Source organism: Coenobita brevimanus, chromosome 63 (assembly GCF_032717465.1).
Source record: "Coenobita brevimanus isolate Jiangsu-jjx chromosome 63, ASM3271746v2, whole genome shotgun sequence".
Taxonomy (NCBI): domain Eukaryota; kingdom Metazoa; phylum Arthropoda; class Malacostraca; order Decapoda; family Coenobitidae; genus Coenobita; species Coenobita brevimanus.
In genome coordinates this window covers 37,435,365-37,458,249 of record NC_137016.1, presented here as the reverse complement: position 1 = coordinate 37,458,249, position 22,885 = coordinate 37,435,365, and the positions used below count along the sequence as shown (strand labels likewise).

Genomic DNA, 22,885 nt, shown 5'->3' with positions numbered 1-22,885 from the left:
TGCCTTTGCTGACTATACTTCGTACTGGGGGATTCTGGCTGATCCCACATAACTACAAAAGTTTGGAGATGTGGACAGAGCTCCCAGTTTTTTATTATAATTTCTGAAGCATATGGTTGTGATAGAACATGTCTGACATAAGATGGTAATAGACCATATGGTGGTGATAGAACGTGTGTGACATAAGGTGGTAATAGAACATATGGAGGTGATAGAACACACCTGACACAAAGTGGTAATAGAACACATCTGACACAAGGTGGTAATAGAACACATCTGACACAAGGTGGTAATAGAACATATGGTGGTGATAGAACACATCTGACATTTTTGTACCATTGCTAACTGCACTCTGTAATGCAGAATGCAGTTGATCACATCTAACAACCACAGGGGTTCCATATATGACCATATAATGTTTGAGTCTTGTTTATACCTTCATGTTCTCAGTTATAATAATACAGTTCTAAGGCCTGTATCCTTGTCAACTCAGGAAGCTTTCTAACATCTCTTCCTTAGTTACCGTATTTATTTTACACATTACACATAAACTTTCTTTGTGTGTGTGTTTTTTTTTTTTCAATATTATAGCTTGCACAAATACGTTAGATGAGAATATTAATATAACATATACAGAAAATAAAGTGGTAAGAAAAGGTGCTAGAAAGACTCCTAAGCTTAGAAGAATACAGCCCTAAAGTCTAAGTTCACTACTATCCTTGAGTTATATTAACTTGTTGACAGTTGTTCAGTAGCATCATCAAGTATTCGGTGGGTATGAGCTTGGACAGTGAGGACATTAGTGGTAAATTATATGTCTGTAAAGCTTTTGGTCATGTATATTATTTTAACCCCTTCACTACAATGATTGATTTCCTGTTTTATGCTATACTTTCTGTCTCCAGACGACTATATTCAGTTTAGGGAAGACTTTACTAACAGGGAGTTTAATATGGCCTTCATTCACCCCTTACTATTAGAGATTCTTCCTAAATTGAATAAAATCATTTGATGGTAGCTCAGTTAAAATAAAAAATGGTGTCAGTGTATTGAAGGGGTTATCACAGAACATGGTACTGTACTGTAACTTATGCTCTTAGAGTTACTTGATCAAAATTACCTAAAGGTGTCTGTAGCTGTGAGTTGTTTGAGTACCTCTTCCTTTTAGTAAAGAAACTATTTTAATACTGCATTGCTCATCCAAAACCAATTTATACCAGACTGGTTATAGCTACACATATGTATGTTTAGCCTACTAAAAAGTTAAATATAAAGCCAGATCATTTATATCACACTCATAAATAGGCCTAATTGACAACCAGCTTGGCTTCCAGTCACAGGAGTTGTAATAGAAGAATTACAAGCTAAGGCTACAAATGGCAGGTCAAGTAATAAATAGTATAAGTTGTATAGGCCTACTGAGAGCCTTCAAGTGACAGTTTACAGTAACTAGAGCTGATTATCCAGAAGGTTCATCAAGCTTTGGAGTCTTCTTAGAATTACAAAGATTTGATGCTAATTTATTCATGTTTTGGAAAAGCATGTGGCTTCTCAGCTGCCTTTAGGTACAGCTTTATAATGCCAGTTTACTTTTATTATTAAGCAGGTATGTCTGAAAAGGCTTGGAGCAAAGCTCCTATAGTTTGTCAGAACTGAAGGATTATAATCTGTGATCATGTAATTTTGTTTCATATTGAAAGGCATTGTACATGCTTACATGTGTCAGCCTTGTTCACCTGGTGATGGCTTTCCATGCCTCATGATCTCTGGCAGCATCTGTGTTGCATGGGAAGTCTGCCATAACAGGGAATTTGAAAATACTGCAGACGTACAGACTTGCCTTCATTTGACAGGTCATTTTGGAATTAAAGAAGTATATTTTGACTAGCAGTGCATAAGAGTTTGCATATGAGAATTTATCATAATAAGAGCCAGTATGCATGTAATGGAATGCCAGTAGTAGAATATCTACTTATTTCTAAACTCAGCAGTGAGAAGTCATTGTAAATGAAAGATAAGAAAACATTCATTTCTCAGTCAGAAAGACACAAGTTTTATACTATACAAGTGAAGGTGATGTATATGTTATGTTAGCCAGTGATAATGATTGTAGCTCTTTGGTTTTGTTATTTTAATCTGGATGAACTGTAGCGGGTATCAGAGTGAGTATGAATGTGGTGGTGTCTATGGCATTAGACACACACTAAAAAAAAAAAAATTTGTTGTAGTTGTGTAGTAAAGTATCCCTTTTTGCAATTTAGTTTTGTGTCCTTGCCAACTTGTCTTGCAAATCCCTTTCATGGTTATCACAACAACAATACAGTCTTCTGTCATGTTCAGTTTTAAGTTACCTGTGCTGTAGGTACTTAGTCCACTTTGCACTTGTGATGCAATATGTTTGGTATCCTCTTTTTCTGGAATCATATTGAGGATGCTGGGGATGTTTAGTGATAAGTTTCTGGCCACCATCAGATTATTCCACAAAAGGATGCACCCAGAACCCAAGAGATTTTTTTTTTTTTTTTTTCCATAATATTCTGGCTACTGACACTAGACCAAATGGTTTTACTCACTCTCAAATGGGAAGGTCCCTCTGTGATATGTACATGACATATTTCATGTAAGGGACGTGAAATACAATTTGAATTAGTCCAGTGGTTGCAAGTGACACTGCAAAACAGTATTCAACAGTTAGAGGGCCTAACAGATGTTATGACACCAATGATAGGGTCCAGATGGCTACAACAAAAATCCCTTGATTCTCAGTGTGAATTTTTAGTATTCCTTTACATCTTTGTGAAGTGTCATCCTCTGGCTTTTTCACATTTCACACCTGCATACCATTACAGCCATGTCAAACAATCATGTAACAAAGTAGACTGTAATTAAATCTGCATTTGAGCTTAATACATAATACACTAATATTGTACCTGTCTCCCTTTCAAGTGCCGTCTTCTCTTAAATGAACATACAGTACAGTAAAGTACACTAATAACTCTGTCACTCTCAGACACACCCCTTCATGTTTACATTCCTTATTTAGAGTTGCTTTCATTGTTCATCTCAAACCCTCACTACCTTCATCTCACAACCACAAGTGTCTGAATGGAAAATAAAATTCAATGTATAAAATGATCATTTACTCAACCGTACCTGAAGCTTCTCAGTAAAAGATAGTAAACTACTCTAATCATCAGGCCTGAACAATAAATAAACATATATATATCTTCTTATATCTTATACTGTACTACCCAGGGCACAGGACAAAAATCAGGTCTAAATATTCCTTTGGAAATTTCATTCTTGAAACCATTACAACCTGACTGAATTTGGTGACAACACTTCAATATGATGATTATTTTCACATTTCATTACTGTCTCGTGATTTTCCTCAACGCAGGAGAGATGTCTGGTGGTAATGGGACAGAAACTTCATTTACCCCTTTTGTTATGCAAGTAAAAAATGTAACACAAAAGCCTGTTGGCTGCAATAATAAAACAATTTACTATATCATTTTTGGGAAGTCAAAATACATTGTTACAGTAAATAGTTCAACAGTACTTACTGTACAGCCGCTTTTTAATTTTCCCATAGTAAGCTCCAATAACAATGTTTTAGATTAATGTTCCATACTCAAAATAACTTTCATGCAAAATGTCCATTAACTTTACGCTGATACATAATGTTTTGTTTCCAAAAATATACAAAAAACAACAACAAAGTACAGGCAGGTCTCCAAAAGACCATACAGACACAAATTTAAATTTTCCAAAACATTAGCATTTCAACCCCTTCACTCCAGGTGACATCTTTTTTAGTTTATCCTTGCTATCTAGCAATTCTACAATATGGTAGACAGACTTTTCGGACTGGAGGGGGGGGGAAGAATAAGAGGTTAACCACTTCTCTACAACTGCATTTTTTTGTTTATTCTTACTATCTACATGTGATTTTATTCATTTTATGGGAAATTTCTAGCAGTGAAGGAGTTAACATGGGCTTGGTCTAATCCCTTCAGTTGTGAAGTCTCTTCCGGACTTACTAAAATCATTTGTAGACTGCAAGAATAAAATGAAAAAATACCTTCCCCAGACTCAACACATTAACAACAAAATACAGTATTACAAAAAGCCCAGACTCAAACCCCAGCAGTGGTCTGGTCTTTTGCACCGGGATCTCCATTGCTGGGCCATCACTTGAGCAGGGACCACTTGAGTTGCTCCCGGGCCGACTGCAGCACCTGTGAGGGGGAAATGTTGGTGTAAATCTAAGGCTCAGGTTCAGATACAAAATGTCCAGCTGTAAATGCCAACTGCCAGTAACTATACTTCATCCATCTTAACTTATGGTTTTTGTCTTTTTGCATCTCATTTCTCACAGCTCAATGGCAAAACAGGACAATACTACTGCTTTACACCCTCTCCATGGCACTTTTTGATGACAAGCATCATGTTCTAGTATTAATCTCTTGTTACTTCTCAGAATTCACAATGGAGAGAAGGCAAATTTAGGCCAAGTTAAAGTGAAGGGAATATAACATTTCCACCCGTTCAACCCAAAGATCTGACAATTTTACTCTGCTTTGGGAAAACCTTTTGAACTGGTGAAAGCAGATAACAGCCTTCATTTACTCCTCCTATGCCAAGTGGCTTTACTTGGATAAATAAATGGTGGCGACCATCATCCACTCACTTGATGTAGTGCTGCCTACTTCTTCCTTAGCCTTTATCATTCTTTTTCTGTGCCTGTCCTCCTCTCTTCCTATTTCTCCCATCTTTCCTGTCACTTCTTATTGCTTTTCTTTCCTTTACAGGTGGCTTTACATTGAGTGACAAGCCTAATGGTTTCCTGTAAGCCATGAAACCATTTACAACGCTGGGTGGTAACCATATAACCAAACCATACGTGCTCCCTACGTGTCAACAAGTGGGTTGGTGGAGGGTTAGTGCCCCTCCCTGTAAAACAACTAACTCAAAGTCAAATGGCCACCCCTTACGGGATTATGGCGTCTGGCAGTAGATAGATAGATAGATAGATATCAACAATCAAATACTGGTGTACATCACGTAGGGTTACAGACATTAAGTTCGGGTTCAGATACACGATGTCCAGCTGTAATAAGTGACTATAGTCCTTTTACCTTAACCTGACCCAGATTTTTGTCCTTTTGTTGCTTATTTCATGTAGCTCTGGCAGAATAAGACAATACAGTTCTGTACTATAATTCTACATTTTTTCCAGAGCACTTCTTCGTTACTAACATCGTATACTTTACCAGTGTGATTCAGTATTCAATTTGATGAGATAGCAATTTTAGGCCAAGATAGAGTAAAACTGGTATAACTACCTTTTTGGTTGTGATACAATGTCTTCTAATACATTTCATTTCCAGAATAAGGATAATATGTTATTCCATTGCTTCACTAACAAAATAAGGCTGCATCATGTTCTATACATGTATAAAACCACAAAGATCCAAAGTGTGGAAATCTAATATGTTAAATTTATAAGTAATGATATGGTAACTCGGTATAAACTACCTGAAATAAAACTGCTCTTGTAATATAGTGATTCTATTACCAGTGCATCATTGTCATTATACTCACCATCATGCAACTTGTCTCTTAAGGCTCGCCCCCCTCCTGAAGTTGCGGCCTCAAGTCCAAGGCCTTCCACTCTCCTGATGGAGGGTGAGAGGGCAGGGCTTAAGAGACAAGTTGCCTGGTGACGAGTGTAGTAATATAAAAGGTGCAAAACCAATTAACACAACCCACCACCACCACCACCATCAATACAACCAGTTAGTTGCACTAAGTATACAATTCCTTCGACCTCAGAAAGTATTTTCGTTTTAATAATGCTATGTTCAGACATTATTATTCAACCTAAGATTGACGGAACTGGAGGGATTGGATAAAGCCTTCATTAACCCGTTCACTGCCTGGGTGCTCTCATAAGTTGAATAAAATCATCTAGAGACAGCATGGAAACATAAAATACATCACACAACTGAAGTGTTTAAGAAGAAAGCATAAGGTTGTAGAAAAAAAAAAAAGTTATACTACCAAGGTACTTGAAATTACAAATTACTTAAAAAGAAAAAATCTGCCCACTCAGCAACAAATATGTTGACTTTTAAAGATTGTTTTGCTACCTACAAACAATTTCATTCAACTTGAAAAGTATTTCTCCCACCATAAGGGTTTGTGAAGGCTGTACCAAACCTACCAGTTATAAAATTCTCTCCAATCATCTGTCAGTGGCAAGAACAAATATGAACCATAAAATCGGAGTGATGTGGTTACATATTGATGTGTCAGTGGAAACACTACAATTAACGGATAAACATGTAAAATTTCTCATAATTTACCTATTCAGATTTTTTTTTTTTTTTTTTTTAAACACCGTGTCCCCTTTTTTCGATAAGGGCTAAGGCATTGCTCCTGGGTAGGGGGCTTAGGTTTCAGAGCGTGTAGCACTTCATGACTGGATACCTTTCCTGATGTCTACCAATGATCCTTGGGTGGACTTGAATCTTCGACCTTTATGCCAGAGCGGAGCGCTCTAAATTAATGAATAGGTATGACTCATGTTTATTGCAATAATTTCTTGACGTACAGTATTACACATTACATAATAATATATAATGCATTATATAATAATTAGATGGCCACCAACAACCCTGGGAGATATTACCATGAGAGTGGAATGTGGCTGCAAGCTTGGTAATCAGTCACAGTGTCATGACTCTCAGGCAGAAAATATTCAGCCACAACTACAGTCACTTGGTGATCAATCTTTTTAATGTCAGCACACAGAGTCAAAGTCAGTGCTGAGACTCACATTGTTACAAATCTTACTACACACCTCAAATTTCTTTTCTTAAGAGCTTCCAGCAACTGCTGAGATGTACTGAGATGTACTGCATTTAGCTGGTTTTGGCACTTGGTAAAGCTTCCAGTTCATAGAAAACATCAGCTGTATCATGGCCACTCCCAATATAAGGATTACTGAACAGGAAACATGACATTATTTTTACATTATGTTATAATAAGACTGGGGAATGTATTTTAAATTCAGACAGGTGAGAGAAAATTTGACGGGTAAGGTGAGTTTAGTTAGTGAAGTTATATACACTGATAGGAGTTAGTGAAGTTATGAGGTAACATACACTGATGTGAGTTTGTGAGGTTACAAGGTGACATACACACATGTGAGATTAGTTTAAGCTAGTTTACAGTCAACAGACTGAGTCTAATTAATCTTTGGTAATTAAATTGGTGAGATGTGCAGACTTTTTAACAGTGCAGAAGACACGAATGGGTGTGCAAGGTGTTATGAAATGATGACTCTACGGGGCCGAACAGGTGTTAATAATGCTCGGCAACTGTGCATCTTCCATCATCACCAATGCTAATCTTATGATACTGTAGTAATGAGATATTCTCAGTTTAATATGAGTGCTTCTAGAAATTATGATCAAACGAGTAATTATTATTTTTTCCTCATTTACAATTTAAGAATAATGTATGTACAGTATAAATGTAGTGGCCAGTTTTGCACAGGCCTGACATGGGTGAGTGATGTACTGGGCCATTATGAAAGACAGGCAATGTTCAAAATAGCATAAATACTGAGAAAACCAAAATGAAACAAAGGCCAATAAAATTTACTTCCATGTATGTGCGTGAGAATAGTAGATCAACAGTTAGGGTATACTGATCTGGTATTAATATGTATCGTCATCATCCTGACCTTATTTACCACCTGACTGGGTAAGGCTTCTTAAGTGGGGAGATGGATCAGGAAGCATCACTGTAACCCATTTTTAAACTGATGATGTACTGCAGCAGTGTAGTTTATTCTTGCTACCTCCAGATGAATTTATCAATTTTTTATTAAGTAGTAGTAGAAGTATTAGTATTAGTAGTAGTAGTAGTAGTAGTAGTAGCAGCAGCAGCAATAGCAGTAATTGTAATCTCTCAATTATCCAGACACTCCGTATCTGGTCATGCTCCGTACGAGTATACGGACACTAGGCCTTGGCTGTATTAGGTCCATATCCGAATTTATTTGTCCGTAACTGGACATAAAAGTTCCGGCTTCAGTGGCCGGCTGGCCTACAAAGTAAAAAAAAGCCTGTTGGGTGGCTCACTGGCCTCTGTGTCCAGGCATGGGTAATATACCATGACCCACAAGCAGAGGAAACAAGGTTTTCCAGCTCCCTACCAAATGGTCAAAATCCCCTGGCCACCCCAATCACTGGAAACATACCGGCAGTGCGCGAGGAAAACAGACATAACCCACAAGCTGAACGAGAATGGCTGTCCGGCTCTCTACCGAATGGTCGAAATCCCCCGGCCACTCAGTTTAATCAGAAATTCCTGGCCATGCATGGCCATCTGCTCCCCTACCGAATGGTCAAAGTCACATCGCCGTCCAGATTATTCACCCACTCCTTAGGCCCATGATGTACGGGGACCCAACGTTTCTGCCACATTGTGACATTTGCCCTGGTGAGTGAAAAAGACCCTTGCGCTTGTAGGTCAGTGTGCTGCTTTTTGCTTGCATGCTCATAGCCAAGCATGGGTAGAGACATAGAAACGCTGTACACTCCCCAGCAGTACAGCATCTCAGTTCCTGCCTTTCTCTCTCCCTGTGTGGATGTGCTTGGCTGAGGTTAAACAATGGCTGCTTCCACTGTTGCGTTTTTGGTGGTGCCCTACCTTTTGCAGGCCTTAATTCTCCTCTGTGGTGTTCTCGTGTGTGTGATGATGGCCCCACCACCACCCAAGAAATGCAAGAGAAAGGTTTTGATCCAGGAGAAGAAGCATGAGATATTGGGAAAGGTTGACGCAGTCAGGCCCACTTCACACATTCTGCATGAGTGGCAAGTGTACCGTTTCCCCTCCCCCCCAAATAACCTTTACTGTTTATCCATTGATTTCTTAGGATTATATTGCATACTGCGATGTGTATCTTGATGTCTAAAAACGGCCAAAAAATAACAAGAACACTGCTAAAATAAGGAGAGGTGCTGTGCATATAGGTAGGGTTTTTTTGTTGTTTATGTAGTGCTTTCTTAGTGTTTAGGATTATATTGCATATTGTACAGTACCCCTCCTAATATAGAGCGCTGCCAATATTAGGAGGGGTACTGTACATATTGGTAGGGTTGTTCATATTTAGCTTTTTTTTTGGGGGGGGGCTGTTTATGCATTGTTTTCTTAGTGTTCAGGATTATATTACTTTTTGCAATGTGTGTTTTGATGTCTAAAATGAGACGAAAGACCACTGGAAACTTCCAAAATCAGGAGAGGTATTGTGCATATATACAAATATATATATAATTTTTTTTGCTTAGGATTATATTGCATATTGCAACGAGTGTTTTGATGTCTACAAACGGATGAAAGAACGCAGAACACTGCCAAAATTACAAGGGGCACTGTACATATAGGTTGCGTATAGGTAGGGTATGAGTACTGAAGAGGATATTGCTCCATGTCCAGACACTGCATGTATCCAGTTATGTCTTTGGCTCATTTATGTCGGTTAATCGAGGGATTAATGTACTTGCAACCCCAGGTTTATTAGAAATGTGAACCCAGTGGACAGCATGCTGAAGTTTCCCTTTTCCTGCAATTCACCCTCCTCCTTTCAGGGGACAGGGGATTAACTGAGGGAAGTTTATACAACCATGAAGTTGAACTGCCAGGTTGTAATGGTGCCACTGTTTTAAGGCATTTTTCTCCAGTACCAGTCTGGAGACAACAAGAAATAAACAAAATGTACATCATCAAACTGCAGAGGTTAACTTGCTACCATCAACAAAATCACAACCATGGAAAATTTCATAATGGTCAAGCCAATCACCACAACCACCAGATGCAGCCAAATACAATTACAGTGTTCAACTTGCTATGAGATATTCTACTGGTGCAGAAGACCAGACAGTGAACAGCACAGAAACACATACACACACTGGAGACCTAACAGTACGGAGATTGCATAGTTCTCACTACTGTGGTGTGTCTTGTCATACATCGAGCAATTCAAACACTCCTCTTGCCATTTATATTGCTGCTTAATACTGTTGCAAGGGTTCTCAAACTTTGTTACTGAGTGATCCACCAGTTTTATATTTTAACACTGGAGTTTCTCTGTTGCTATACTGTTTTATACTTCATCAACTTTTAATCTGAAACTAGCTTTCTAATTGGTTTCTTCTGTGATTCATGTTCTTGGTGAGATCAAAGACCTATATTCTGGATCTCCTCACACCATGCAGATACTGGACACTGAGTTAGCAAGATCAAAATGAAGGAGCACACAGCCCAATAAACACACACACAGCCGTCACCAGGGAAAGCATAAAAAAGAATGATCTTCTTTAACTGATGGAACGAGGGAGGGAATCAAGTTTTGTGGCTGCAATGATAGCTAAACCTACTGGACATGTATGTAAAAAATAAATAAGTAAATAAATATATCATCAGTCCATCTGTGTGGAAAAGCATGAGTTGATTGAATGTGGGAGTATGTGTTATGTCATCAGATGAGAACAATGTGGTATCAACCTACACAGCATCAAGAGTAAACCAGGACACTGGCGGGCGGCACTGTGACAAGAGCAAGGATCCTACTATGACACTGCATGTTTTTTTGGACTGTGGTGGTAAAATCTGAAGTGCAATTGTTTAGAGCACAGCATGAGCTGTTGTTCACTCTCTCTCATAAACACAGCTGGAGCAGTGGCTTGTACTCCAAGGTTTAAGTGATTGTAATACTGTATGGATTAATCCACAAAGTTTATTATGAAAACATTTCAAAACTAAACCATACCTGACCTCAATCCCTTGCTCATGCATTCAAAAGAGTGTAATTTGGGAAATCATCCTGCAAAACACCTTACACCGTTTCATGATATACTAGTGCACTACAACCCAGTTTGAGATCCCCTGATTTAAAGCACATGAACATGCTATTAATGCTGGGCATCAACCAGCCATACAAATTACAAGAGAACGCACCATTTAAGTAGCTCAACGGATGAAACACCACAACTGTGAAGATTATCCCAACTGTTTATAATAAGGTCTATAACACATACACACAAAAACACACCGGCACCTCAACACACAAACACTGCCCCACTCCCGCCTGCCACTCACTTACCGCACCCGTTGTGCTCTCGAGTTTCTGCCGCACTTGCTGGCCAGATGTAAAGACAATGTTAATTTTGACAACTGTGTGAATGTGAGAGGGAATGACTAACCTGGGATTCTAGCAACAATCAACACTCACCAATCAAACTAAAGCACATAAAGACATATGGATGAAATCATGATGCTCTGGTTGGGCCTATACATTAAGATCTTTAGATATGACTTGCTATAAATGTTTTAACACCATTTTCATTTAGACTAGCCAAAAACTTTTAAAAAACCATACTGAATCTGAATTTATTTTTTCAAAATAATGTAAATTTTACTCCTATGAATCTGATTTGGACTGGTACCTGCCTCTGTCAACAACAATGTTTCTCACATTCACTATTTCTAAAGCTCTTCACCATACTACACATCAGATAAGATTCTTTCACATTTATGTTTCTTACTGCAGCCCCAGGCTCATACAGACATGAAGTGAGTGGACTGCAGGCTATCCTTCTGCAGTTCAAAATTTTCCTTTCTGGGGATAACATGGGAGGAGAGGGACCTGCATAACCAAGCAGCAGCTATAAGTGTGCCACCATGTGAAGGCATTCTTCTCCAGACCAGTCTTGTCTAATGCTGTTTACTGTTAACTTTATGTTGTCCTTATCTTATTTTCACAAGCCAATGTTGATCACAATGCACTGACATTCAGAGATCTGTCCTACACTAACTGCATTCCTATCTCTGATCACTGCTTGCACAGCATATATAAGTTTCCTGCTCAGCTGAAGCCTCTCCCTAATTTCTCATCCATCTTGACACTTACCAAATGCAGTACAGTATTTGAACTCCCTTAAGAAAACACATTTCCCTACTGAAAGTGATGCTGACTAGTACAAGAGAACTGATGAAACTACAAGGTGCCACAGTGACCAATACAATAGTCATTAAATTGTGCAGTAACTGTTTTATGGAAAAGCTGTGTATGTGAACTCTAAGCTAATCTAGCAAAACTGAGTAAGTATTTATTGTACAGTGTGCAGGGAATGACCCTGTTATTGTGATGGCAGTGCAGGGATGAGAGGAGAGCTACAGTGTGACTAATGGGTCACCACACTAAAAGATGAGCCAGGGAAGTGAATGAGAAAGCTGAATCCAACTGTACTGAGGACTCAATGGTGTAAGGTACTGTTAAGAAGGGAAATACAGTAGAAATGGGGAGCTTTTGTCCACGCATCCTGATATCATGAGTGCTACACCTGACCTTTAAATGTCTTAAGAAAAATACAAATGCTCTCCACTCTTTCCCTTTCCTATAAAGACTGTCTTTTATATCACATGTATTATATTAGCATGTCATAAGACTTTTCTATGGCTCTTAAGATAAATCAGATTTCCCTCTACTAATCCTATCATATATTATGTATCAGTTTAGGGGAAGGCAGGCCCTTCTGTCATTAATGAATAAACCATGACATTACACATACTGTACAGTATATGGTGCAATTTTATACATAATATACATGGAGGGTATAAAGATATTTAAGGAAATTAAAGTCACGGATAAATGAGGTACAGTATTTAGTTTCCATGAACCTTTGTTCTTTATATAAAGCTTACAAAAAAAAAAAAGAGAATCTGTATATATGAGATGATAAAAGCACAAAGTTGTGATGAAAAGTAAACAAACACTGAAACAGTACTAATTAAATGTTGCTTATAATTATATTTTTACTGTACCTCACAATTTTGGCAAACGAATACCTATATACCCATTCTCTGAAGTTCATTATATGGCTAAAATCATTCATGAAATTTGTATTTACAGCAAAATCAAAATGCGATGAAATCTAATAGGTCTCAACTTTAAGCAAGATGATTATGAGCTAAATACTAGATATACATAATTTTTTAGACAACTTGAGTTATTTATGCACACGTGTATAAAACACTTGTGTAATATGCTACAGAACTACAAGAACATTACAGAAACTATAGAACAGCATCTGAAAAATTTTAGATGTTAAAAAAGATAACTGAAAATAAGAAAGAAAATTCTAAGAAAAGTTAACAAGAAAACCGTATCACAACATAAGCTCAAACACAACACAACACAGAAAGGAAACAGACACAAGCAAACCATTCAAACCAACTGTCTAGTATTTGCCATGAAAAATTCTGCCATGGAGGAAAAAAAAAAAACTCTGGGAGCTAGAAATGAGAGATGTACACAAACGGAAAAATGAAACCAACAAGCAGTAAGATTATGAAAAAAACATGGGAAAGATGCAGCACAAGATCAACGAGAGAGAGAGAGAGAGAGAGAGAGAGACCAACACACGACAATATATCAGCATGACTACACACGAAGATTATGACAAAGAAAGTGTGGATCTTACTTAACTCCTTCACCTCAAGTATGCCATTTTTAAATTATTACTACTATCTCCAGATAATTTTAAGCACCTCAAAATTTACACTGTGAAATGGAGGTATGGAGGTGTAAGGCATACCTTGACTTTACAAACTTGAGGGGTCAGATACAGCCTTCATTTACCCCTTCTGTCTGATGACAGTTTTTTTTTTTTTAGATTACTTCTGCTACCTCCAAAGAATATTAATCAGAGTTTGAGAGAATTCTAGTGCGGGAGTATAGGAGGGCTAAATCTAACCTCTCCTGTTTGAAGAGCCTCTCCTAAGCTTAATGAAATCGCCTGGAGAGAGCAAGACTGTACAGTAATGAACAGCACATTACTGGATTGAAAGAGTGAACTTCTCCACTACCAGGATGCTCCCCTATAATGAATAAAATCATCTGGCAGCAGCAAGAATGAATAAAATAGGCATTCCAAGCTGAAGGGGTTAAAAAATAATAATAACCTAAAATACACTGGCACATGCACTATACTGAAGTATGATCATTCCCAAAACATGATGGGAAGATAAACATCACAGAATGAAAAGATATCCAAACTGTACTCACAGTCACAGTCATAGACAAAAGTTCACCGAATATTTCACCTCTTCTGGTTACCACTTCCCTTTGCTGGCTTACATTCCTATGCTCAGAGACACTTGCTATGTTCCTCTGTCCATATATGATTCTCTCTGATATGAGGCATTAGGGAGGAAAGTGAGAGACAAGCCAAAAATTTGAAGCTGATGCAGTGGACAGTACAGTAGGATATTCTCTCTCATATGATGCATCAGGGAGGAAGATGTGAAGCAGATGCAGCAAAGTAGTAGATATACTTTTGTCACTGACTGCATAACTGGAACATGTGAGAACAAAACAGCCATCTCTCATGAAAGAACCCTGCCCACAAACGGAACAAGTTATCTGTCACGTAAGACTGTTGTATCTTTTGAATATACTATTTTTCCATATGTGGGTATCGTTCTTCCATCTGTACAACTCATGGCACTAGGGACATCAAGAAACAACCATCACTCTTTGCTACACCAATGATTCCATAGGCTACTTGTCTCAACCACAAGCCTTGGGATCACTGCAGAAAAACGTAAAGCCTCTCTACACCGAAACTCTCTAGCTCTCTCTGCAAGGCAGTATGCCCTCAACTTTATCTTCATCCTGAATATAGGTACATGATTCCTTGGCAATAACCCACTCAAGGCTGGGACAACTCTAATATTCTATCTAGTTAACAACAATAATGAACTGGAGAAGCATGTTTTATCTAATCTCACATTCTCCTACTAATCAATATTATCTCCTTTAATACCATTACATTTTTCATTTCATACTTACTACCATAATACAATTTGATGTGGCCTGGGAGCAATATTTCATTCTGCAGGGGTAATATATATTCCACTCCTACTTTAAACCCTCCTTGCAAGAGGTTTCCCCTGAGTTAAAGAAAATCATGCAGCAATGGCAAGGACACTGTAACACTAAGTTTGATTACACTAAAAGAGCATGATGGAGATGTGAAGGTAGTTCTCCTTAGAAACAAGAATATATTTCATAATATTATAATTTCTTCCAAACAATTCGTACTTGTGGGAAACTGGGGATATGGGTTTTATAGGTAACAATGGAACTTTGACCAAGCAATTTTTTCTAACTTACTGTGGGCTTAATACAAAAAATGTATACTGTATATTAAAGGTGACACTCAAGACTTGCTGCTTTTATCTCTTAAATATGGTCTTGTCTTTGAGATAAATCCAAATTAATTATTACATTTAGTTATGCAGACTTGTTCATGGATACTGCACAAATCAAACCTAACATCTACACCAACCAAGAGAGCAAGGGATGGTTTTTAGTTAGGTCAGGTGTTGTTAGGTTTGGTTTGGTAAATATCCATACATAAAGCTGCTCACCCAAAATTAATACAAAACACAAACTTCAGCGTTTGATTAGGAACTAGTCTGGCTAAGAGAGGTTTTACAGGTCTGCCCAGAGTTGGAAATAAATATTAAAATAAATAACTTCTAAGACGACTGAAAATCTTTGGTAAACAAGCGTGCCAGAGACTCACATGGGAAGGAGGAGGAGGCAGGAGGGATGGACGGAGGGAGGGAAGAGAGTGCAGCGTGATAGAAGAGATTTAGGTAGCACCCATTAGTGTTTGAACCAGCTAGAAGAGACAGTGGGAAGAGAAACCACACCATCACTACTCAGGGGAACACCTAAGATTTTTAAAATGGGGTGGCCAAGCCTCTGATTATGGGGTGGTAAAGGTGGGGTAATTTATTGGGATTCCCCAAACTTTGGGTGACCACTGGAGCAACCAAGCATATTTCAAGGGTCGCCAGTACCATCCCATCCATTTATCTGGCTATGCCATTGTCATACCCCACACAGATTAGCTACCAACTCTTCTTATAATTGCCTGGTAATCATACACATTATAACAATTGGCTGAAATTAGCCTCCAGTTAATCTTAGACATGGAACAGTACCACAGATTTTAAAGATAATTAGTTAACCCTTTTGCTGTGACATGCCATTCAGAAACATTTCTGGGAGCCTGTGGAGTGACAACCTGGATATTAACTAATTTTTCTTATTTTCCACATTTCCTTATGGCATGCAATGCATGCTTAAGCTTGATGAATTGCCACATATGGGGTGACACAGGCTTTGTCCTGCACCGTGGTAGTGGTGGTGGTGGCTACCTCTCACCTGCCTAAGCACTAGCCAATCATAGCATACTCCAATGGCCAAAACCTAGGTGCCTTCAACTCATCACTACATGTGAACAGGGGCAAAATATACTTCCATCTTGTTTCATTAGAAGACTAATTGACATATAAATGTTAACTGAGTGCAAAGGTTAATATTTCCCAATCTCCTGCACCAGACAAACCAGTTGGCAGGCATGTCACAGCCTAGGGTTAGCTTACTTAGCCCAAGGACATCTTTTTTCATTTTATTCTTGCAATCTTATTCAGCTTAGGAGACTTTTCAAACTGGAAGCATTAAATATCACATTGATAAACTCACCAATCATGAGAAGTGTTTCCTGAGCTATATAAAATTGTCTGGGGGCAGCAACAATACACTAAAAAGGTTGTCATCCAGATTCATGGGACTGAAAAACACTTACACATAGTACTGAAATAAAATCCTTTTCAAGGGACAGAGTAACAAAACTGACATCATTCAAGTAATTTTAAAAGTGTGCTCTATGAATGTTGAGCTGAACCATGAAATTCTATACTGTACCTCGTAAGCACTTAGGTGAGTTTACAACTGCAATATAAAAACACACAGGCAACTTCAAATATTCTCTACCAACTTCTATTATCCAACACACTTCACTCTGCCCCTCCTCCCCTTTCTGCCTTACTCCCTCCCTCCCTCCTCTTCTCTCTCTCAGTCCCTCCTCCTGTGATGAAGGAGTACCCAGCTAATAAGACTGTTTTCTGAGAACATCAATACATACCATACACTCAGGCCTTGTTATATATCAGACACACGTTTCAAAACACAACTTTCCCCAAGTAGCCAGTACCCTTGTTGCTGATGTTGCTTAACCGCAGTCTGTCTGGCCAGGCAGACTCACCGACCACAAAAAGCAAGTGCTTCTGTGGGGATGTCCTACATGTACAGTAGTGTATAGTACATACATCATACAGGGAACTGGCACACACCCTTTTGGCAGACAGCACCTTGCCAGGATTGGACCAGGGAAATAAGAGGTTTAGCTCCAGGGTGGATACTGCAGTTGCATAAGTCCACCCACAGTACATAGCACCACCACTTGTAGGCTTCTCGTTGGCACCACAACTGGTATTGTGAATTTTGGGAAACTGACAAATCAGCTATACTGTACTGTATTTACAGCACATGAACTTTGATGGGTAATATTTGGTCATATACTAATGTCTTTATAAGAAAAGGAATATCAGAAAAGGCAACACATAACATGGATTTACTGTATGGAATCTGTTTGTCAATTATAGCAGGTGACTCTCTCCACCTCTCTCAGAAAGGAAGCCATCTTCCTGTTAATGCTTTACTGTACATGTGAATATGAATATTCTTTCATTTATGCTGCCTGACAATCTCTGGTAAAAGGCTAATATTAAGCTGCCTCTAAATATTTCAAAGATATTTACTACATTCGATTGGGCACACAAAGCAAACAATAATATACGATACTTGGACTTATGAATACTAGCTGAGCATGAATTACCACTGCCGAATGACTAACCACTTATCAATCATTTTTTTTCATTCATTCATTGCCAGACGCCATGTATCCCAAACGGGGTGGCCAAGGGCTTAGAGTTAATTGTTTTACAGGGAGGGGCACTAATCCTCCACCAACCCCACTTGACACGTAGGGATGCCAACAGCATCTGGTGTTCCCCGGCGGTCACCCATCCAAGTACTAACCAGACCCAACGTTGCTTAACTTCGTTGATCGGACGGCAAGCGGTGTACTCAACGTGGTATGAAATTTTAACTGTGCTGTTTAACTAGAATAATACAATTCATCCTCCATAATGTGTTATAAAGGTGGTCTTAAATTATGCAGTTGGTTATTAAGCAGACACAATATCATACTGAAATTGAAACATGAAACACCTTCTCGAGCATTTCCTTGCCCAAAGCCAAATACATAACATGAATGGTTTAATTAAATGCAGAAAATACCCTTGCAAACTCACCTATCCCCATTCAAGTTACTCTGAAATAAATATGAAAGCAGCAGAGAGCCCCACCAAGCAGCACTGTACAGTATTAAGGCTGGGCAGGCAGCAAGCATATCCATTACAGTACATCCACTACTACTGTTTAGTTGAGTAAATGTGATGCTTTCTCAACTAAGAGAGAGAATAACTGAAATAAATGAAAAAAAGGAAAAAAAAAAATTACCAGCCAAGTACATCTGTCAAGGAAAAGAGTAACTGAAAAAAAAAATAAATAAAAATAAAATAATAATAAAGATAAACTGCCAGCCTATCAAATTGCAAATACCTAAAGTACTATTTACCAATTCTTCTCTCTCAATAATGGGCTAGACAACCACAAGACCGACAGAATATCACCACCACCCAGAAAAAACTCTGAGGCCTATTTTCTTCCCTTCCCTGTGTTTCTCAAAGTAATGACATTTTTAACCCCTTCAATCCAATAACAGCTTTATATTTCATTCTTGTGACTACCCACACCAATTATAAACCTGCAACCCTTTAAATCTGAAAATGTATAGTATTGATTTAACTTGAGGAGTTCTGTAGATTAGCTTTAAGTGCACCAAACTAAAAATTGAGAAAAGAGAGTATAGAATAGGGAATTTTGGACACATGGCACCTGCAAAGTTCATCCACAGAGTGTCTCATGCTGTTTTTATGATGCTCTCTACTGAGGAACTCTGAAGGTACCAAGGTTAAAAAATTGAACAAATTACTGCCATAAAACTTTATTCGCCTCAGGAAGGACCTTTACTCAGTGAACAGGTAGTTATATTTATTTATTTCGGTTCAAAAGATCTCTCATAAGATGAAAAAATATATATATATATATAAAATCTGATGACAGTACAAATGAGGCACATAAAAGAAGTACTTCAAACTGAAGAGATTAAAAGAAGAAAATAACAAATGGCTTCTTTCTTACTTCCCGTTTCCCCAAAGCAATGAAACTTATAGAATTTTCCCTAAATTCAGTATAGACTAAGCTCTACATCACCAAGTAAACTCTCTCCGCTATACTGTACTTATAAAAAAAAAAAAAAAAAAAAAATTCTCCCTCGCTAACTCACACCAAATGTCTCCAGAGCATCCATCCATAATTCAATCCTCATTACCATTCCAGGAGCACAAGGACCCAGGCAATTACAAAGTCCAGATACTCAGAGTAATGGAGACCAATCACTTTCCCCCAACCAGCCCTCAGGCTTGAATCCTTACAGTCCACATCTAGTTGAGGCACCTCAACCCAATGGATCACCAGGCATCCATTAACTGTATATTTAACCATCCAATGTAGTAATACTTCTCAATCCTCAAAAGTTCACAGAATGACAAAAAAAAAAAAAAAAAAATCTTGATACATAATATTGTTCTGATTATAGAATGTTCACACAGCTCTCCCCCAACTCCTCCCCCCCCAAAATCTCCAATGACCTGTGTTTCCAAACTGAACATTTATTATATTATGGCTCACCTGGGTCACTGTCTGGTCGTTAAAGGGGCTCTCCTCCATCCTAAGGGCCACTCGCTGACTCACCACCTGTGGGTCTGTCTCCAGGGGGATACTGCCAAGGAAAACAGTTTTATGCCTTACATACATTTAAGAATATTAGATGACTGAATTACAGCAATTTTTTATTCTGGAAAATCCCAAGCTCTCCTGGGTATACAAAGGGGTGACATAATTGTCCTATAGTTTTTACCCCCCCCCAAAAAAAAAAACAGACACAATATTATCTTTTAAAATAAATCTTACCAAAATGGGGTTACTGCCTTTTGGGGATAGTTTCAATGTTATCATTCTCTGCTAAAGGCAGATGATTTTATGACAGCTTACACGATCCTTATCATACTCACGGGGCTAAAAACAATACCGGTAGCTATTCATTAATCTATTTAGCATATGCAGACCTGACTCACCCGCCATCACAGATCTCATCCATAGCAAGCATGATAATATCCAGGTTGTCCAGTAAGGTACGCTTCTCAACGTTTTTCCTTAAGATGGTGGACACGGCATCATACAGACAGCTCAAAACCGATACCAGGATCAGCTGTGGGGAGCAGAAGTCAGTGTCCATCCATATACAAGTTAAAAGACTGACAGATGGAAAATAATAATATACAGTACAGAGGTTACAGAGGACATAAAAAAATCAACATTCATCTGCTTCTCATATGCAGAAGCATCCAATGGCAATGAGCAGCAATTACAAAGAATATCCTACAACCTGCAAAAAATACATATAAATAATTATATAAATAAAAATGCATTTAAACATAAAGAAGCAATAAAAATGTAATGACAGAGCTGAATTAAATCAGTCTGTGGTGGAGGGAAAAAAAACAAACTTTAGATTCTCTTAATGTAACCACTAGGGTAACACTAATGTAGGAATACCAGTTCAATTCAGTCTACAACAAAGCAAATAAAATGTCTAAGCTTTCAAATGTAATACAATTTTAGTAAGCCAGTACAATTTCAGTAAACCTATACAGAAAAGTCTCCCTGGCTCACCTCATGTTCACATAACAGCCATAAGACATACAAAAGGTTAGCATTTTCTCTAAGCAAAGTAAGTTTTCAAAAGTAATACCACAGGCCGGACAGATGTCATCCCTGCTCACCTCATTTTCATGTGAGAGTCCCATGACATAGAAGAAAAGGTCAACATTTGATCTGTAGACGCAGGTGAGGCGGTTCAACATGATCACCTCAGCATTGGCGCGATGTGTCTTCTGGAACAAATTCTTTTCAAACTTCTTCTCTTCCTTTACACTAGGAAAGATGGAGGGGTCATAATACTTGGCCAGCAATCTATTGCCATCATTGTCCAGGATGGCGATGCCCTTGATCAGGTACAGAGTCGGCTCCTGGAGGTTAGTAACAGTGAAAGTCATCAATTACAGTAGTGTTTATGTAGGAGAAAGGGCAGCCTTATGATAAAGGACAGGGTGACACAGAGACAACCTGTTCATGGCCACTCCCTCTAGTGTTACATCTGGATACTGACAGACAGACAGATACAGGCAAAGACTGGGTTCTTGTTGCTAACTGGTAATAAACTGGTCACTCAGCAGGTGAGCACTTCATGCTGTTGTATATGACACTACTAAGAAATAGTTGTATCAGCTTCTACCTATCTTACACTTCTATACCATGACAAAGTCTCTTTCCTTGAACATAGAAAACGTTTTCAAGTTCATTGAAGTTCAAATATCAATTTTTGCCACAGGCGCCTGTACACTGACATATTTTTCAATAATGTTTAACATGTCACAATGTGTGCCATATATAGGTTACATAGTCTCATATGAATTACCGCAAACAGTAAAAACCGAAAGGTAATTCTTACCGGTATGTTAAATAAACATGCTGAAGTCTACAGTATATTGCCTGGTACAAATTTTAGAGAAATGAATTAGGCAAGCAACGTTCATTAGCTGCCTTCAACATGGCTACAACATACACATATATCGAACTAACTCACACCAGTATGTCTCTCAGGCATTAGAAATACTACAAATATTTCAAGTCCACACACTGAGCAGAAACATAGAATTGATGCTGGGTTTATCCAGTATATTCTAACAATTCCCCTTCTCTGAAACTGTCTATAAACGTCCCACAGAAGCACACCTGCCATAGTTACCTGTCTCAGCTTCATGAAACAATTAATTCCACCTAAACCTCGCTAAATTATCTTTATGCAATGCTTACCAGTAGGCCAGACATGTTTACGTTGCTTTGACAGGCTACTCCACTAAGACCAGATTATGCAAAAGTTGTGTTGTATTCTTAAACTCACGAAAATGTTTGAAAATTTCAAGAGTATTCAATGTTGGAATATATATTATTATATACGGACTTTACTTATTAATGGTATAGTGGATTAACATAATATTTTTAAAAATATAGTCACTAGTATGTGAGCGTAATATGATGAAATCCGATGACACGTATACCGATTGATGTGTAAAGATCTATTTCATAGCAACATACATCTATATTCTGCATCGATAGAATATACTTACTCATCAACAGACCTTCACCTTTTTATACGTCCCAATATAGTTGTCAATGATATAAAATTAACTTGTAACCACCGAAAACGAACATTTTTCAAGGCAGACTTATTTCTTCCATCTAAGCATACTAGTCACACTCAAACTTCATATTAAATCAGTATCATTTATAGATGGAGCAAAGGTACAGAGTATAGGGGTAGGAAAGGTACAGGGAAGGGGTAAATAAGCATGAGGTGCTTATCCACGGTGCTCATCTCCGTAACTTAAACGCCTTTGAGCCACGCCATCGGATTGAAGGGGACAGAAACCATTTTACTACCAGATTTCTTCCCCTTAGATTACTAAAATGGTCTGATGGACAGAAGATAACACAAACGGCATCATCGCACTAAAGGAATTAATGTTATGTATCGTTTCTTCCTTCTAACCATATTTGTATCCATCCATTCATTCACGTATCACAACTACCTTCCCATCTCTGGTTTCAACCGGTATATCTTTCCACATGAACCCTCCCCCC

At 38.2% G+C, this 22,885-nt stretch overlaps 1 protein-coding gene and 1 pseudogene across 2 annotated transcripts; both read right to left on the bottom strand.

Annotated features, from left to right (window-relative positions):
* Positions 1-3,125: 3,125 nt before the first annotated feature.
* Positions 3,126-22,087, bottom strand: zetaCOP (COPI coat complex subunit zeta). 2 transcript variants are annotated; one of them, XM_080276019.1, is made up of 6 exons: positions 22,058-22,087; positions 20,965-21,210; positions 20,257-20,390; positions 19,811-19,901; positions 11,180-11,215; positions 3,126-4,241 (listed from the first exon to the last, which is right to left on the bottom strand). In XM_080276019.1, exons 1-6 carry the CDS (start codon positions 22,070-22,072, stop codon positions 4,194-4,196), a joined length of 570 nt encoding a protein of 189 aa, XP_080132145.1. In that variant the 5' UTR covers positions 22,073-22,087; the 3' UTR covers positions 3,126-4,193. The 2 variants fall into 2 exon arrangements, with proteins under 2 accessions (XP_080132145.1, XP_080132146.1); XM_080276020.1 differs by lacking the exon at positions 11,180-11,215.
* LOC145404513 (5S ribosomal RNA) lies at positions 17,986-18,105 on the bottom strand (annotated as a pseudogene).
* Positions 22,088-22,885: the final 798 nt, after the last annotated feature.